Source organism: Aythya fuligula, chromosome 6 (genome assembly GCF_009819795.1).
Source record: "Aythya fuligula isolate bAytFul2 chromosome 6, bAytFul2.pri, whole genome shotgun sequence".
Taxonomy (NCBI): Eukaryota; Metazoa; Chordata; class Aves; order Anseriformes; family Anatidae; genus Aythya; species Aythya fuligula.
This window is the reverse complement of record NC_045564.1, coordinates 30,557,372-30,575,100: the sequence shown is the minus strand read 5'-3', so window position 1 is coordinate 30,575,100 and position 17,729 is coordinate 30,557,372. Positions and strand designations below refer to the sequence as shown.

The following is a 17,729-nucleotide window of genomic DNA, read 5'->3' as shown; positions in this document are numbered from 1 at the left end:
TTAGTTAACAGTTTGAATCAAACCTTTGCTACATAATAGAGCAACATATTTCAATAAACTGTCTCTTTGCCACGCTATTACTTACATACCTCCCTTCTAATGGTGACAAAAACCTTCTTAACAATTGAATTTATGCATTATTTCATTTGCCACGTGTATGTACCAGGAAAAGGGTGATAGGTGCCACTGGACACAAAACGTTGAAATTCTTACATCTTGTTTTACTCTTCGTTCAGAATAAGAAATGATCTGCCCATTTATTAAACCAACTCTTCTATAGTACTAACAAGTTTTTTTTTGTTTTTTTTTTTTTTTTTTTTTTGTTTGTTTTCCTTCCAATCCATATATTCCCTTTCCTTTAATCAGAGTTATGTTAGAACATTTACAGGTGATGCCAGAGCTGCAATTTCTCCCAGCTGGTCTATCAGCTGTAGTACCTTTGAGTCAGCCACTGAATGCTCTTACAAAGCTCTCCTTCCTTACCTTCAACTAATAGGAGAATAGCAAGGAGACCATAACACATAGTATTTTAAAAAATATTTTTCTCACCCCTGATGTAACAATTTAATGTCTTTGCCTATCAAATTGCATTTCTGTTACAGTGTTCCTTTACTAGCAGAGAAGACCTTGAATCTAATGCAAGAATCAAAGCAAGAGGCTTTGGCAGACAGCTCCTCTACAGAAAGCTGCAAGGGCTCTGCACCAGGTATAGGACTAGACTATCCACCTACAGAGGTACCTACCTCCTACCTAAGACCTCTGGATATCAGCTGTCTTTAGGGAAATATTTCCTGAGTATTTTCTTAACAGTTACAATCCCTTTGCTGGTTTTATTGATCAGAAGCCTTTTTATTTATTTTTTCCTCCTTTTTATGTTTCATATGGTCACAAAATCTTAAATTGGGCTCTTAACATTTTATGGGATGTTTTAATTAAGAAGACTTGTATGTATCATTTGTGCCTTCATTAAACCAATCCTGTTGTTTTTAATTCAGATTTATGTAAAGGTAGAATATTGCATTTCTAAACTAATTATACAGGCAATAAGTCTAATTCCAACTTTAATGGAAACTTTGGACCATATACACTCACATGGTTTAAATTTTCTTAATTCTGTCCAAATAATTTAATTTATGTAATTTAATCTAATAGCACTGTAATTTTCAGGTGTTGGTTTCCTTTTAGAAAACAGGCATTTATTTTACTTACCACTGCATAAGTTTGGAAGTGAGTTTGTAGGAGGCATGTTTTGTTACCTCCTGGTGAATTAATAACCAACACTTCTCATCAACCTACCTCCAAGAAGCTAGGCTCCTTCTCAACTTTCATGTATGAAATGCAACAGATAGAAGTTTAAATAAAACCTTTCTTTTCTTTTCAAAGATCCAGCCACCTTGGAAGTTGTGATTCTCCTTAGCCATATCCATGAGCTCCCAATTCTCAGAAGCACTCCTGAAATCGTTCAAAGGGAAGAGAGGAATGATCTTAATGGTACTGAAAGATGTTTTCCAGAAGATGTACCGGTGAGGTTTGTCCTTCCCCAGAGGCAACTGACTTAACAGCAGGACTTACTTGAAGGAAATATAAAATGCTAGGATCACCGCACCTTGCCTATGTAAGTGTTTTTAGGCTGTGCAAAAGAAACTTGCGTTCAGTCTCTTTGGGCCAGTCTTCCCTTTGCTTCGGTTTCTTCAGTAACATCTAACAGACCTGAAAGGACGGATACCAGGTCATACCTGGCATCCTCTGCATTTTATTAAAGGAGTGAACGCTCAATGCTCCCAATTTTCCATGGAGAATCTCTGGCTTCAGATCAAATACAAGCTCTTCTGTCTTAAAGGCACCTTTTGTCAACTAAATTAATCTAACTGACTACACACTCAAAATAAGTGCCAGAGCTGAGAGAACAGAGGTAATCACCTTCATTTTCAGACATGGGTAGATCTACATATGACAAACATAGGAACAACAAGCAGTTGGTTACAGAAAATCATAGTAAATGTTGATCAAATTAAGTCATTAATATTTCTGTATTTGCTGCAAAAAGATTAAAACATTGAATTCAAAAATAATCAGCCTTTTTATGTACTCAACAATCTGGAAAATATATTCCAATTGACATACACTTTCTCCTGATCCTGTAATATAATTGAAGTTTCAATATGACCTACAGCTTTCACAGATTTTGCAAGTCCTTATAGCAGAAAAAGGATAGAGCAAATCAAGAAGGTAGAGATAAGCTCTAGTAAGCAGTAAATGGATATGCTGATTCCCTAGGTTTCCATAGATTAGTAGGTCTAGTGTAGTAAGTGTCACATTGTAAGGACAGCTGACCCAGACAGTAGTTTTTCAGACATAAAATAGCATCACAGTGCTTAACAATAGGTAAGCTACAGAAAAATCTATGAATTTCATGCCATTTCTGTGCAATGTGTACTAATTCCTGATCAATACTATAGGTCACTTAGACTAATTAATGAGTGACTGCTATTTGCTGTGTATGTAGAGTCTGACAGATAACCATATTTAGTTGTGCTGGAAGTGGAAGAAACATTTGAACTGGTTAGCAAGAGTAAAGATAGCTCTGGACCTCACCTTGTACGAAATCCTTTAGTCTAGAGAGAATCAGAGGCTGATTCTGCAAATACTTTTTGCAATACCTAAATTTAACTCATACTTAAAAATTTCATAACAACCAATTAATCTAGGTCTGATGCTTGCCTTTTTATACGCATTTATATAAAAATAATTGTATTTGTAGGACAGCATGAGAAATATTAACTATATTAAAAGCAGACCACATTTCCACATAGATAACCCACATTTCAGATAATACATACTTTTTAAACATACCAGTCCTGGCAAAAACATTTCTACAGAAGTCATGTCCTCATACCACCTTCATATTCAGGTAAATTGATCAAAATGGGAGGTGAGATGCTGGTGTAGAAAGAGTGAGGAATGGAGGCCTGAAACAGAGCAGTGTAGGGAAAAAGGAGATAGGCTGTGGGTTCAGAGATAAGGGATATACTGCCAAAGGCATGGATCCAAGATAAAATATTTCCTGAGTGCATGCATAACCCTATTGCTGAGACACAAGCCTTGCTTGTTTGCTTTTGCAGATAACTAAAGGAGATATATGGGAAATGTGGTAAATCTGAACACACTGGCTGTCTCACAGTGAAACAGCCAGTGCAGGTTGATAAGAATTAACCTCCTCACGTAGCCTGGCTGTACACTCAACATGTGTACACCCAATATGGTTTTTGCACACTTGCCTGAAACTTTTTTTTAATGATCTTATCATAGTACTCAAAATATGTGCTATAAATACCACAGAGCGAGGTCGTATTTTGTGGTGACACTGGGACAAGATTTCCTTGCACATTAAAATTATATTAAACTAAATGAAAGATAGTTTAAAATGCTAATAAAACAAGATAAATACTAAACATTAAAAGAAAGAGACTTTTCAGGGTTCTATAAAGCCATATCTTTCAGTCAAATTATTTGCATCATAATAAATGCTAAGAGTTAAAGAAAATATTCTGGAAGAAAATAACAAATTAAAAGCTTTAGGTGATTTTTCATTGTGGTAAAAACAATTTCCGTTCTTCATAAAATATGTAGAACTTTGCATCCTAAATACTGTAAATTACCTTCCAAAAATACTTGCTTTTAATCTTACAATAAATGAACTCTTAATTGGGTAGGAAAGTACTTGGAGTATACCCAGAAAGAAGAAATTACAGCTATTCTCATGTAAGCTGCACAGCATCTGTCAGGAGTTTTCACATACCTTCAGGAAGATACCTCAAATTAAGTTGATTTTTGCACTTGATTTTAGTGATCAGCGTTAATATTCTGCAAACCCAAACTGGCTGCCTTGTTTATTTCATAGTTTCAATTTCTGTTGCTGTAATTCACCTTGGCAAATAAATGTATGTATGAGGGGCTCACCCTCTGAGTAAATAATAAAATTTCACTTGTCAGGATCTTCCTTTGCCTTGAATGAAAAACATACCATCTCTTTGAGATGCTGTTGAATCTAAATCCTGTTGCAACAGACTTAATAAGCAGCCCTGGAATAAAAACTAATGGATAGTTTCAACTACGTGGCCACCCTGAGGAACTTTAGAATTAAATTGGAGACCAGATGGAAGAAAAGGAACATGCACTATACAAAATAATTCTTCATTTGAAGAGTAAAGTATTACTCAATGGCATTATACATTGTTAATAAATTTTCTTTATCTGAAACTATAATTTAATATTTATGTATCTAATTTACATGTGAGAAAGTAGCATATTCTAAAATTAGAGTGTAACCAGCAAACTATTAACTACTATAAACAATACCAAAACACAACTCAAACATATTTTAAGGAAACAATAGATACATTTTGGACTGGGGAAAGATTTCAATTGCAGATATGGTTTTAAATACAACTGTTAATTATGTCGGAAAAAAAATCTTCAAGCTCAGAAAGACTTTCTGCTTAGGGAGTCTTGGGTATATACATAAAGACCAAGAGTACACTACCAAAAAGTCCCTTATTGGTTACTAGTAGGTACGGTAATAATAGTAAATGCTGAAATTGGGGAAAAAAAAATCATTTTCAATATCAATGTTATATGATGCACTAGACCATATATCCCCTTTGAGCAGAAACTAGAGAAAATATCGTGCCCTTTATTATCTCTGTGGTTTCTTATGTGTAATAGACAGCGGAAGAATTGCACTTATTGTAACATTACAGTAAAGTGTTAGATTGCAGCTCACCTTTTAAAATATTAGTGGCCATAATACTTATGATAGGTTGTGCATTATGCAAAGATGAATAAAGATGTGCATTTAAATTAAAAAACGAGCAACCACTTACAGAACCAACAGTGAGGCTTAACATAACAAACATGCACTAACCCTACACTTATGCAAAACTAAGTTCTTACAGGAAACTGTAACCAACTGTTGACCTTCCACAAAGGCAAAGGTTTTGTCCCTTGGTAATATGTCTGGACTTTGTAGTCGAATTCCAGTTTATTAGCTCATTGTCTATAAATGTGCTGTTCCACTGTGATATCCTTTAGCTGCCCTTGAGCTTCTGCAGAATCTGCAATCTCACAGTCACTTTTATTTAAGGTTTTATTGAGCCGCAAAGTAAGTCCCCTTCAGTACTACACAAATAGGATTCCTTATTCATCTTCTTCAGGTTCCTGTGGTAAAATTGGTGTCTCCTCCTTTAAACAAGCACTAAAAAACCCAAGGATTGTGCTGTAAAGGTGATATTTGCTTTTCTCAGAAGCAATGTTATGACCTTCATCCGGGTAGATCTAGCAGAGGAAAAAGGAAAAGAGTAAATAGTTTTTCAAAGGCTTTTCAAATATTTAGGGCTCTAATTTTCCTTCTCTGATCTTCAAAATGTTTTAGATGACAACAGGATGATAACATTAGTTTTATAGTATCAAGGAAAGCTAATAAAACTCAAAGCAAAATCTGTTCTCTCTTGAAATTTGGAACTTAGATAAAACAACCACTGCAGCGGGCTCTGCAGAAGTGAAAAATTTTATATGCTCAGTCACTGTGCTTACAACAGTTTACTTAGCTGGCACTTACAGTGGTGTCTAGGTACTTGAATCCCATCAACTTCAATGAGGATTAATTACCTCCTGCTTTTCTCTTAATATCCCAGATTCTAAGTGTTCAGTAAAAACCTTTTAATTCATATTTTTAACTGTCTTTTTATTTTACCTAAAGCCTACCATATCTCCTTCCTAGGTGGATATAAGCAGTTTTATCTCAAGTCAGATGCCACTGGAAATTTCTCCCAAGGAAAGCTGAACAGGATTTTGCAGGCTGAAGAAATCCAGGCCATGGAGGTTAGGACAAGATCTTTTGTGGACTGAGGCAAAAAGATTCACCACACATTCACCTTAAACTCTGGTAATCACCAGGCGATGTAACCATGGCCCTGCCTGAGCAGGGGGTTGGACAAGGTGACCTCCAGCGGTGGCTTCCAACCTCAGCTGTCCTGGGACCCTACGATTCTGCCCCATGCAAGTCTGCATGCCCTGTCCTGCTAGCCCCAGCCTGTCCCTCCCAGTGCCCTCACCCTCCATACAGCCACGGAAAGGGGAGCAGCACTCCAGTAATTTAGCTGCCATTTAATAGACACAAGGGTTGAAAATGAGAGGAAATTACTTTCATGTGACCTGTGAGGTTTTTTGGTAAAAAGGGAGTAAAGTAGTAGCATTTGAATATTACAAAGGGTGCATATGGACTGTAAAGGTGTTGTAGGGTAAACAGATGGAGAAAAGGGAGGAGAAAGAGCCCAGAAGAACACAAAGAACATCTGGTTCTTAATGTCCATACTAGCAGTAAGGAAACAGCATTCTAGCTGCAAATTGTGGAAACACCAGTGGGCTGTGGTAGGCAGTGTCCTTTTCAAGTGAAGAAACAGCAATGTGAGGTTAAATGTTGAGCCATGTTTATAGGGGATGCCATAGCTGCACATACCTGCATAGTGTAATTAACTCCAGCTTTTATTAGATGTTTAATTAGTTCTGCTGAATGCTGGAAGTGGACTTTAGCTGCAATACAATCACATTTGAACATTATTAGAAAAAGCAGAGCTAATATGAAATGTTTACCTGTTAAACAACTCTGACTGAAAACATTTCCAGTGTCTGTAATAATCAGATCTAAGCTGACTACCTCTGTGGTCAGACATGCAAAGCCCAACCAGCAGAAGCAACGCAGTACATAACAGATAAGGTTCTGGAGAGGTAGCTGAAAGTCCCGTGGAAGCTGTGCCTTCCAGGTACTCCACAAGGACTCCTCTCTCTATCCTTGATTTACACACACCGTGATAGGTTAGAGGTGTGTAAAACCATTCTGTTTGAACATCATGACAGTTTATAATTGCGTTAAGGGAAAGCACATCGGATTTTCTACTGCTTGCACAGGGTTATTACAGCCCATACTTCTTCAGGTAATGGACTTTCTGCAACATATCAGTAACTTAATCTTTGTGTGGTAAAAACAGGCAACTTTATTACCATGCCCTACCCCTGCAGAGCTAAGGCTGCAAGTGGGCTAGGCAGTGTCACTGGATGTGATATTAAACAAGGGCAGCAGGCAATCAGAGTCATAGTCTCAAACACACTGCATTGCCTAGACAGCTATCAGAATCCCAATTCCCTCTAGCGCTGAGTTCAGAGGGGTAGAAATTGCTGCTGCCATTTACAATCAGCAAAGCCCGAGACCCTCACGCCTGCTTGGTCACCCAGTACATTGCCTCTGTCCTCCTCCCCAGCTCCAGGAAGAAACACCGGATGGGGCTTGTACCGCCCAGCCCTCATCAGCACAAAGCTGATTCTTTAGTCTTACATCCATTAGGAAAACTCAGAAAAATATACTGCAGGTAAATTTAAATCCATAATTACAAAGTCTCTCTTGATTGACACATCTTCTAATTACATTAAAAGTGCTAGAACTTACCCTGTTGGTTTTTTTTTTTTTTTTTTTTTTTTAATCTGTCTTAGCTACCGTTAAAACTAATGGTGCTATTAAAAGGTTCCCTATGGCTTCAGCTTCAGATGCTTTGGCACTACCTTGTAATTAATTAGCTAAAAAGTTTAACTTCCCATTTAGTACTGTACTTCTCCAAATGTACTGATAATTCTTTGCTCAGTTGCAGAATCTCTATGAATTTAAAATACCATTAAAAATGTATGGTTTTCAATTAATAATTCATATAATACTTTTCAGTAGCTAGACGGTCATCCACAAGATTTAAACAAATTAGAACATACAGCACGTAAAAGGTACAAATATTCAGCAAAGAAAAGTGTCATCAGATTAGAGTTAGAAATGACAATTAAAACAGAATACCAAAACTCCTGTCAGAGGCATAACACAACTAAAATGGCCTTGCTAGGTGTGCGCCTAATATTTCTTTGGATGTCTGTTAAAACCTCTGACCCCAAATGTAATTGCACCTGTAATACTTACTATCAGCTGTCCCATGAACTATTAGTAAATTTGCTTCTTTTAAACCATGAAGATTGTGTAATACGCTGGATGCCTAGTAAACAAACACATGCAAAGGTGTAGGTGAGTGAACCAAATTTTGGAAGCAAAACTAATATTTTAATTTACTTGTTTATGCTGACTCACCTGATAGGTATTTTCCTCTTTTGATGGAATACCAAGGTATCTTTCTGAAAATGCTGATGCTGTATAAGTTAATAAATAAATAAATAAAAACAAACAAACTTGTGATGTCTGTTTTAAAAAGCTTCAGTTCTGACTTATGGTCAGGAGGAGTTAATTAAGGCATTAAGTAGAAAACAAGGCATTCATTTAAAAAACAGAATACATTAAAAAAGGGGCTAACAGAGCATTACAGTAATCTGGTTTTATCTCCCATGCACGACAGTCTGCAATCTAGCATAAGCCCAATACTTCACATATAGAACCAAATGTCCTGTGATTGAATAACAATGTGATTGATATGCTGATTAATTTTACCGTTAACTTTAAAAGTTCCATTCTTATTAAATTTTTTGATTAAGGCATTGGGTTCTAAGGAAATGGGGTGCCTGACTGAATTTTGGTGGAAATGGGAAATACAATTATTTTGACAAAAATCTGTAGTGTAACCAATAATGGACCTGTTGCAAGTCTTGGTAAACTGTCCCAGTGTTAGCTGCCATTCATTTAAAGTTGAGAATGAGGACGTGAATTTAGACCTAGCTGATATTGCTACATTACCTGCAATTATTTAAGATGATTAAATTATTTTAAGATGATAAAAGAGATTCTGAAGAGACTAGCAAACAGGAGAGTGGCAGGGAATACTCACCATACAACTTCATGTCTGTAATTGGTGCCACCACAGCTCCACATTTGAAGAGCCGTTCACTGGATTTTAGAATCATCGATGTAATGTAGCCACCATATCCCTAATGAAGGAAATAATATTGAGATTTCTGTTTATTTCTTTTTAGCAATAATAAAGTTAAAGGGCATTGCTCTAATTTGATGGTATCGTTCTACAGTATGTATTTATATCTGCAAGAATTGCTTTTAATGGAAATACAAACATACAGTTAAGAGTGAATAGAGATCTTATTTGGCCTGGTCATGACCTTTAAACTAAGCAATTTAATAACACTGAGTATATTTCAGTTTAATTTCTACAGTTCCATCATGGCAGACTAGCCTATAGTTAGCAAAAGATATGAAAATCATAGAGAGGACGACAACAACAACCAACCTACCAAAAAAAAAAAAAAAAAGTATTCACTTTTAAAAATTTCTTAAAAAATTTTTAATAGTATTCACTATTAAAAAGTATTTTAATATATTTAATGTAGACATTTGCAAATTACTGGGAAACACTGAGCATTTTGCTGACAGGACAGAGTATGGGAATGGGGGAAAATGATGAACTGACTTCAGCATGTACTACTCCTGGCACTTGGACCTTCACAGATTAAATCCTATTGCTATTAATGAGGTTTCTGCTGCAGCATTGTCAAACATCCCACAGAGGGGTACAAGTCCTGAAGTGCTTTCCAGAAATAAAATCTATATGTAGCCACATTGCTCAATATTATGTTAATCTCTGTGATGTGATTTCTGGCCACAAGAGCACCCAGTCAGCTGCTTTGTTACAAAGCACGGAGCATGGGCAGAATGAAGAAGCTGGGAGACATGGGGCAGAGCAGGGGGAGCTCTCTCCTCGCCTTACCACATTTTTCTGTCCTTATGCACATCCCTTCACCATCTCCCTTGCAATGTCTACAACATACCTCCTTGGGAAGAGTTGTGAGACAAAAGAGAGTCATGAAAGCTTCTCTTCATATGAAAGCTTTAATTTTAGTCCACAGATTTCTTTGACAGCTTCTTTCTTCGGCAATCCACATCTGTTACCCACAGTCATTCTAGACCCACAGCAAATGAAATTCTGAGTTGTGGAGTCTAGGATCAATGATTTTCTCATATATTATGATATAATATGGGCTGTTCAAATTTCTCCATTTGCCACCTTTGTTTTCCCTTCATCACTGCTGGAAGAATGAATTTTGCATTTCTTTTCATTGTTGTTTTTCAGAAAGAAGAAATCATCCCATGACAGGAAAAAAATAGTGTAAAACACCAGACAACCCCAAAAGAGAATATAGCATGTCAAATGCTCACACAGGTTTCTTGCGGATATTTTTTGAACCCAGCCTGCTCTTGTCTTCACATCTAAACATTTAATCAATAACTGATTTCTCTGGAAGAACTGGAATATCTGAAAATCCTTTTACTTTTGTTAAGAAAAATAAGCCAATGGGAGTGTTCTTTGCAATCAACGTGTAGTAAACGTGAATGGACACTTTAAAGGAAACGTAGAATAAGAACTTGATTTTCACAAGAGTATGAGGAACTGAGTTATCCCTATTCCTACAGAAATTCCAGCCAAGGAGACCAAGAGTAACCCAGTAGCCCAGTACTCCATGTACAGGAGTAGACTTAAGTCAAGAAAGAATTTTTGAGTGGGCAGCAACAACTTTCATAATTCACAGAGTTTAAGAGAACAGCAACTTTCTTCTGCCTCTGGGTTCTCTATTTTTGCTGTTGTTTAATATTCTGTTTGTGTCTTTTCCAATAGCTCCACAGCACAGTTTTAATCCTAGGATAACTATTGCCATGTTATTTATTATTTATGCCATGTATTCATTAAGAGCTTGGTTTAGTTCTCCTAGGAGTTTCTTTCCTCTGTGCTTGTGCCCTCGCTTCCAGACAGGCTTTCCAGGACAAAAGCATTACACTGTGAGATCAAATTTTCAGAATCACTTCACAATGATGATACAGAAAGCAGTTCCTATGTCCTCATGCAAGGACATATGGTGCCTCACTCATGGGCTGGATTTCTGTGGTTACAGCTTAATTGACTATTTTCAGGAAGCTGTTTGGCTGTGAAATTTCAACTTATTTTCAAGCTCTTTTCCTACTTTCACGGCAAAAAGGCAAACTACATGGAAACACAATTTGCTGTGTAACAGTACTGAAAAGCCCTTGGATCATACATCACTTGGGCTTGTATCCCCCTCACAGGGATAAGCAAGATGATATTGGTAGATTGCCTGGCAGTCAGAAGTAGGTATTTTTCACACTGTGCCCTCTGGACAGCCTTGTTACTCTTGTGAATGGCTAACACTACTGATTGTGACAAGAATTTTACTTCTGTGTAGTTCTAAAACTTCTCAAAGAGTTCCACAACTGTGTGCATGAGCCCAGAATTTTTAGCATTAAGCAATTCCAAAGTCATCTTACTTTTAAACAAAGTATATATTCTTTTTCCATCAGTAAACCCAATTTAATGCATAGAAACAAACACTTTCATTATCGCATTTTTGTACACAGTTAAAAGGAAACAAGTTTTAAAGAAGATCTGTAATTGACTCTAAAATAAGCAGAGTAGAGGTAAAATACAATTAACCCTAGGAAGCTGTTAAATAGATCTTTTTTCCTGATTCTAAAACTGACTTTTCAATTTTATGAATTTTTGTTTGTCAGAAAACACACACACAAAATAAAACAAAAAAGTGCTGAGAGGTAAAAAAAATAATAAAATAATGGTATAGACATTGGCAGATATCTACAACTGCATTTATGTATGCTTTATGGTAATTTTGGCTTGTCATGTCACTGTTAGAAAAGTGTTGAATTTCCTACAGGAAATGTGGTAATTTTTGAAGTTAGGAATATTTGGGGGATGTTTCATGATTTCAATTCAGAAATAACATTTGTAATCATTTGTGGGAAGAGTGTGTGGAGAAATATATATAATTACATGCATGTGTATTTTCATATACATTGCTAAAAGGCACTAAAACCTGAATAGCAATGTGTGCTGTGATCATTTGGTGGATGAAATCACACCTACTTAGCTGAAAAATCTCTGGCAGCTGCCCTGCAAACCAAATACTGTTCTGTTGCTACTGATACTCTTGCAATGACAATTTTGGTAGCTACAGGGAGTATGGCAGGAGATTACATCTTTGAGGAAGGTCACTCTCCTCTGGGATGTTAATAGTAGCCTAGTAGTAGCTTCATTTTCACTACACTACACAAACATTAACTAGTCTTGTCTTCCAAATTGCTACCACACTGGTGTTAAATATTAGTATCACAGTGGAAAACATGCTGTTCCTATAACTGGTGACTGTGGTGTTGTCTAGGTACTTGGCCATGGTTTGTTGTTGCCTTGAGGTCAAAGGCACAAAATATTTTCATTTTCAGGATAACGAAATACTAATAATAGTAATTAAAAAAAAAAAAAAAAAAAAAGATGCACATGCTAGTTTGTAGTTTATAGAAGCAGCAGCAATTATTTGGTGTTTAACTGCTATTTTTTAACAGACCAGTAAAATGCTATTTAGTTTGTTATGAAAGGTTAAGCCTCTGCCTTGCTCCCAATCATGCTAGAGGCAACAATATGCTACACAATGAAGCGGCTGATAAAATAGCAAAGACACAAAAGAAAGTTCTTGTAACTCAGTTGTAACTTAGGCAGTCAGTAAAATATTCAGATATAAATGTTGTATTAGAAGGACATTGTAAATTTAACTGTAGCCCAAATGTAAAAGTGCAAGAAACAAGTTTTTACAACACATAAGCTGATATTAAAATTTTCTAATGAAAGCAGATGTTTTTCAATAAAAATTTTGTCCTGCAGATTCTGAAAAGCAAATACTACAGTACCATAAAATGGATTTGATTGATTTTAAATACCCATTCTGAGAAATAAATATACAGAATATACAGTAAATTATGGTAGCGTTTCCCCCACTTTTAATAACTGAAATTGTCTTTAGAAAAGAGATAAATATATTAGTTTATGAACTAGGATTCTCATAAAGAATAATGATGATATATCCTACTATCCTATTATTTTTGCATCTTACCTTCCCAAATATACTCAGTCTTTTAGGATCAATAAAGGGCTGTTTCAATAATGATCTGCAAGAAACAAAACAAAACAAAACAAAAAAAAAAAGAGAGAAAGGAAATAAAAAGTTCTTTATATACTAGATTCACCAAAGTAAAAAAGAAAATTATTTGTACTTTGAGGAACTGTTATACGTGTGGATAAGGTAGAAGAACGAATTACAGCAATAAAAGTGATATTGCACTTGGAAATGTGATTTTTTTTTTTTTTCTAATTCATCCTCTATATGGCAAACACATGGCATTGAACTCATCTTACCTAACTTTAGATACCTGAATTTGAGCATCTTGTCTAAATTGGACATTTACGTCTGTTCCTCTGTCAGGGAGAAGAGCACTCTCAAACAGCCTTTCTTCCCACTCATGTCAGGCACTGCATGGGGAGCGCAACCCTTCAGAAATGCCAGGATTTTCCATTAACTAGAGCTTAAATTACTGGCGTTGACCAGTTGCCTATTTTTCAGACAGTTAAAGGTAAAATGACTGCAACTTCCTCAGTCTAGGTAATTATCCAAATAATTAATTCTCTCATCATGGCATTTAATTAGCAATGGTGAATTTTATACAGAAAAGACAGAATAACCTGAGGCTAAAACCCAACTGCTTTTGAAGAGATAAAACCAGCTTTAGTACCTCCTCTCAGCCTCTCACCTCCTCTCTCCCTTTTCCACATGCAACGCACCCAAAAAGAGGCCAGATATCACTGAGTTGAAACCACTTGTTATTTAAGCAGAGAGCTCAGATCTCACAGCACAGCTTGTTGTCTGCTTCAGACAGCCGTTTTGCAAGGGTCACTTGGATGCTCGGAAGATGAATTGCTATGCTCAGTGCAGCCCATTCCTGACCAACATAAACGCCAGGAGCCCCAGTGCCCAGCTCTGTCATATCAGATATAGATACACAGATACCTACTCATGCATAGGTTCAAGCATTAAACCCTTTCAAAGAAGAAGAAAAAAACAACCACAACAACAACAACAAAAAAATATAGCCAGCTGAAAGTTTGCCCTTGTCTTTCCTTGAAGGTCCCTAGAAAGAGTCCATCCAGACCTTGATATTAGCCTACTGGCACCCTGAGTAAAGAGGGTTGTCAAAGCTACAAATCTACAGAGAGACTACTTTCTTCTGCAGCTGGTGGATTTATATCAAAGAATGACAACACAAATGAGAAATATGTAGACATTTGCCCAGATTTTGTTCTCATTTACAACATTATAACTTCATCTGCATTGCAAAATTACTTGAAAGCTCCATGGTGAAAATGAGAGCAGCATCCTACCATATAGACCTAAAAAAATTTAACACAAAAACAGTTAAACATTATAATTTGTGCTGTAAGAAGTTTTTATAAGGAATACAGACAAATACAAAGTAGTATAGATGGCATATCTAGATGGCACACTGAAGGACAGCTTTACCAAAGAGAAGCACCAACATATAAAGCAAGCATCTCTTTGATCTTTAATTTGCTGTTTGTAATGAAAAGGTTATTATTTCAATATCTGCAACTGCATTAAAAAATAAACATTAGTATTATTTACTATGCAGAGAAACCATTCTGGGCAGTTTCATTCAAAAACGTTTATTCATCAAGGTGGAAGCAGGGTAAAAGAAGAAAAGTTTGCACATACGTACTCTACGGCTGCTATTTGGTCCTTCACTTCCACTGATCCTAAGCATCGGTGGACTTCTTGTAGGATCTTGAGGCCTTGAAATCCACTCCCTCTGCCATCAAATCGAGCTACGATGACATTATCAGAGTTGACAAGCACTGAGTCCCAGTCAATGTGAAACTTATCTGTAACCAACTGGCTGCCTGGAGCTTCATCACTGCAAATACCAACACACCAGACAGAAACGAAGACTATTGACAATGTGATGCACTTTGCTGTTCTCTGATATTTTAATTAACCTAGATGGCAGAATTCAGTTGTTTATGCAATCCTGTTGAATTACTGTCCCTTTCATCGATACTATCCCATTAGCTAGTGCTGCTGTACCTGCAGTAGCAGTAAGCAAAATAAATTTAACTTTAAAACCATTATGCTGTGGTGTTGCCAATAGCTGAGAAACAAACAGAAAATCAAAGCATGTAGTGTTTAAAGTGAACAAAAAATGATATAATCACTAATGGTTAGTTCAGTTCTGAGAAGGCTCATATACAATTTGTTAAGTTGCACTAAACAGAAAAAAAGGAATATTCATTCAGTACTTTGAGTATAATTTTGTAGGATATATAATACGTTATATATAGAAGGTTGCCATCTTCAAAAATAAATAATTGTATTATTGTGTCCTCAAATGGATTTTCTGAAATATGGTACAAGGAAAACTAAAGTACATGCTAGAGAAAATTACATTTTCTCCAACCAAACTCACAGCAAGAAATGGATGCAGGCAGGAATGATAAGTTTATTTTATCACTTAAAAAAAAAAAAAAAAAAAAAAAGTATTTTAGAGAAGAAAAGATGGAAAAGAATGGGAGAATGCAGTGTCTAGAGGAACAATAAGCATTTTATATTGAAGGCAAATATTCTATTTTCCTTCCAAAGAAAACAAAATACCAGTTTTAAAAGGGAAGCTTGGCATTATTTCTTCCCCAAGATAAATGCAGAATAAGAGAGCAGGCTACCATGAAGTTCTACAAAATGCAAAATACTTCTATGCAGGCTGCATCTGCCAGCTGAATACAAATTAAAATGTAAAAGTGTCTGTGCTGGCTGTATGGAAATTAGATTGGACAGTGTCTGTGGGAATATCCTGTCTAAGGTGAAAGAAAGATGAAGACAGAAATGATTATTTTGCCAGAGAAGCTTTAGCTTCAGAGATTTATAAAAACCTGGGGGGAGGAAAGAGAGATAAAAATCTTGTACAATAACTGCTGTCTTATATGTACAATAAGATAATGTTCATTATCTTTTTTTTTTTTTTTTTTTTTTGACTGTGGATAGCATAGATCACCTTCAAGGTAATCTCCCTATTAATTTGCAAGCATATGATGAATACATATGTTCTCAAATTCAGCAAGACCTACCATGTATGCATAGCTGATGTATCATCTGCATTACTTACTTGTAGAGTTAGTCAAAATATTTTATGCTTCATTCATCATTGTCCTATGTAACAATTTTATATATGGATTTATAAAAAGAAAGGAAGAGTGGTTTTTGTTTGCTTAACCATTCAGTTGTGATTACACACCATTACAATAAATGCAAACAATGCAGAGCAATGAATTTGGAAATATTCATTGTCAAGTGAGCTCTGCAGAAAATAAAAGTTTCAGAATTATATTATCATTATTATTTGTAAAAGAGCAGGAGAAGAAAGTTTCTTTTAAAGTGTACAGTAATTGTACAGATCAAGGTTTTCAGAAGCACTCTGCATTGACGTAGATGGTTTCACAGAGCTTCTACCACTATTTCCAATAGGAGAATAGCAGCAGCCTCAATCCTCCAATCTTTTTTTTTTTTTTTTTTTTTAAAGTAAAGCTCTTTTAACTTTTCAAATGAAGAAAATCTGTCAGAAATATCCTTGTCTGGCTGGTTATCTTTAAAACAGTTTAATGCACAAGTGAAATTATCATGAATCAGCCCACATCCCTCCCACCTAAATTAAGAACAAAACAAATAGCATTCTCATTTATGTGTTATATATCTAGGCACTTGGGAAAAAGGGAAGAACCATCACATTTGCAAGCTTTCTTCAGTACCAGAAGATGCTTTAAACCAAGATAGGGTTTTAAATGAAAGATGCCACCCTCAGATAATTACTTCTATTGAAAAAAAAAATATATATATATATATTAGACAGAACTTCAGCAAGATTTTCTGTGGGTGAGAACTGACAGCAATGTTTTTCCAAGCTCCTTCTCTGGAGGGCACAGCTGGGCTACTTTTAGGCTCAGACTTTAAACACATCTACCACTCTCCTTCGTGATGGGTTGTTTGACATATTGCTTTTGGAAGCAATTTTCCAGTGGCTAATTTATTTCAAGAATGTCCACATAAGTAGTCTTTGACAGGCATTTAAAGCCATTTCCATTGAGGTACATGTCAAAATTCCCATTAGCTTCAAAAGGTCTCTTTACTCTTCAGCTGCTACTCTAAAATAATACTGATTATCTGAGGTGTGACTCTGTTCTCCACAGAGAGACTGTATATTCTATGCACCTCTTAGGCCCCACTTTTGTCCTTAAATGAGACTTCTGCAAAGTATTAATCCTTTATGCAAGTTTGAACATCACCCTGAGGGCTCTGGAACAAAGTAGTTTTGTTACTGCAGTGCAATAATAGATGTACAGCCTGATTTGTGAAGTTTGTCTTGGGATTCCAGCTTTCTCAAAGGTCAGTTTTTGTTTTGCACTCATCATTACTTACAGTCCAATTACAATTCACTCTTGTTCAGTGGTACCCTGTTCATAGGATTATTTCATGACCCCTCTGGTAAGCCTGAGTGAAAGTCCATTCCATTTATGCTTGTTTCTAATACAAACACAGAAGTCTTCTTCCCACCCGCCTGTGGGTAAACGTAAGGGAAGCAAAGTACAAGCAAAGTAAAATCAAAGCCAACACCAAAATGCATACGCAAAGTTATATCTTTGCCATCACTCAGGGGTTCCTTAAGGAGCAGTATCCCTGTCATCTCCAGTGTCAAGCAACAGGAGTAGAACGATTCAAATGAAGAAGATAAGAAGACGCCTAACATTTTCTGGTTCATTTTT

The 17,729-nt window shown here is 36.1% G+C and overlaps 1 protein-coding gene across 2 annotated transcripts in view; it reads right to left on the bottom strand.

Annotated features, from left to right (window-relative positions):
- Positions 1-1,899: 1,899 nt before the first annotated feature.
- Positions 1,900-17,729, bottom strand: part of DPP10 (dipeptidyl peptidase like 10) — a 487,552-nt gene continuing 471,722 nt past the window's right edge. For both annotated transcript variants that reach the window (XM_032189693.1, XM_032189692.1), the window contains exons 20-26: positions 14,642-14,836; positions 12,964-13,018; positions 8,868-8,967; positions 8,180-8,238; positions 8,015-8,087; positions 6,518-6,591; positions 1,900-5,334 (exon numbers count right to left, since the gene is read on the bottom strand). In XM_032189693.1, the coding sequence (XP_032045584.1) occupies positions 5,197-5,334; positions 6,518-6,591; positions 8,015-8,087; positions 8,180-8,238; positions 8,868-8,967; positions 12,964-13,018; positions 14,642-14,836 (694 nt within the window). In that variant the 3' untranslated portion in view covers positions 1,900-5,196. The remainder of the gene's footprint in view (positions 5,335-6,517; positions 6,592-8,014; positions 8,088-8,179; positions 8,239-8,867; positions 8,968-12,963; positions 13,019-14,641; positions 14,837-17,729) is intronic.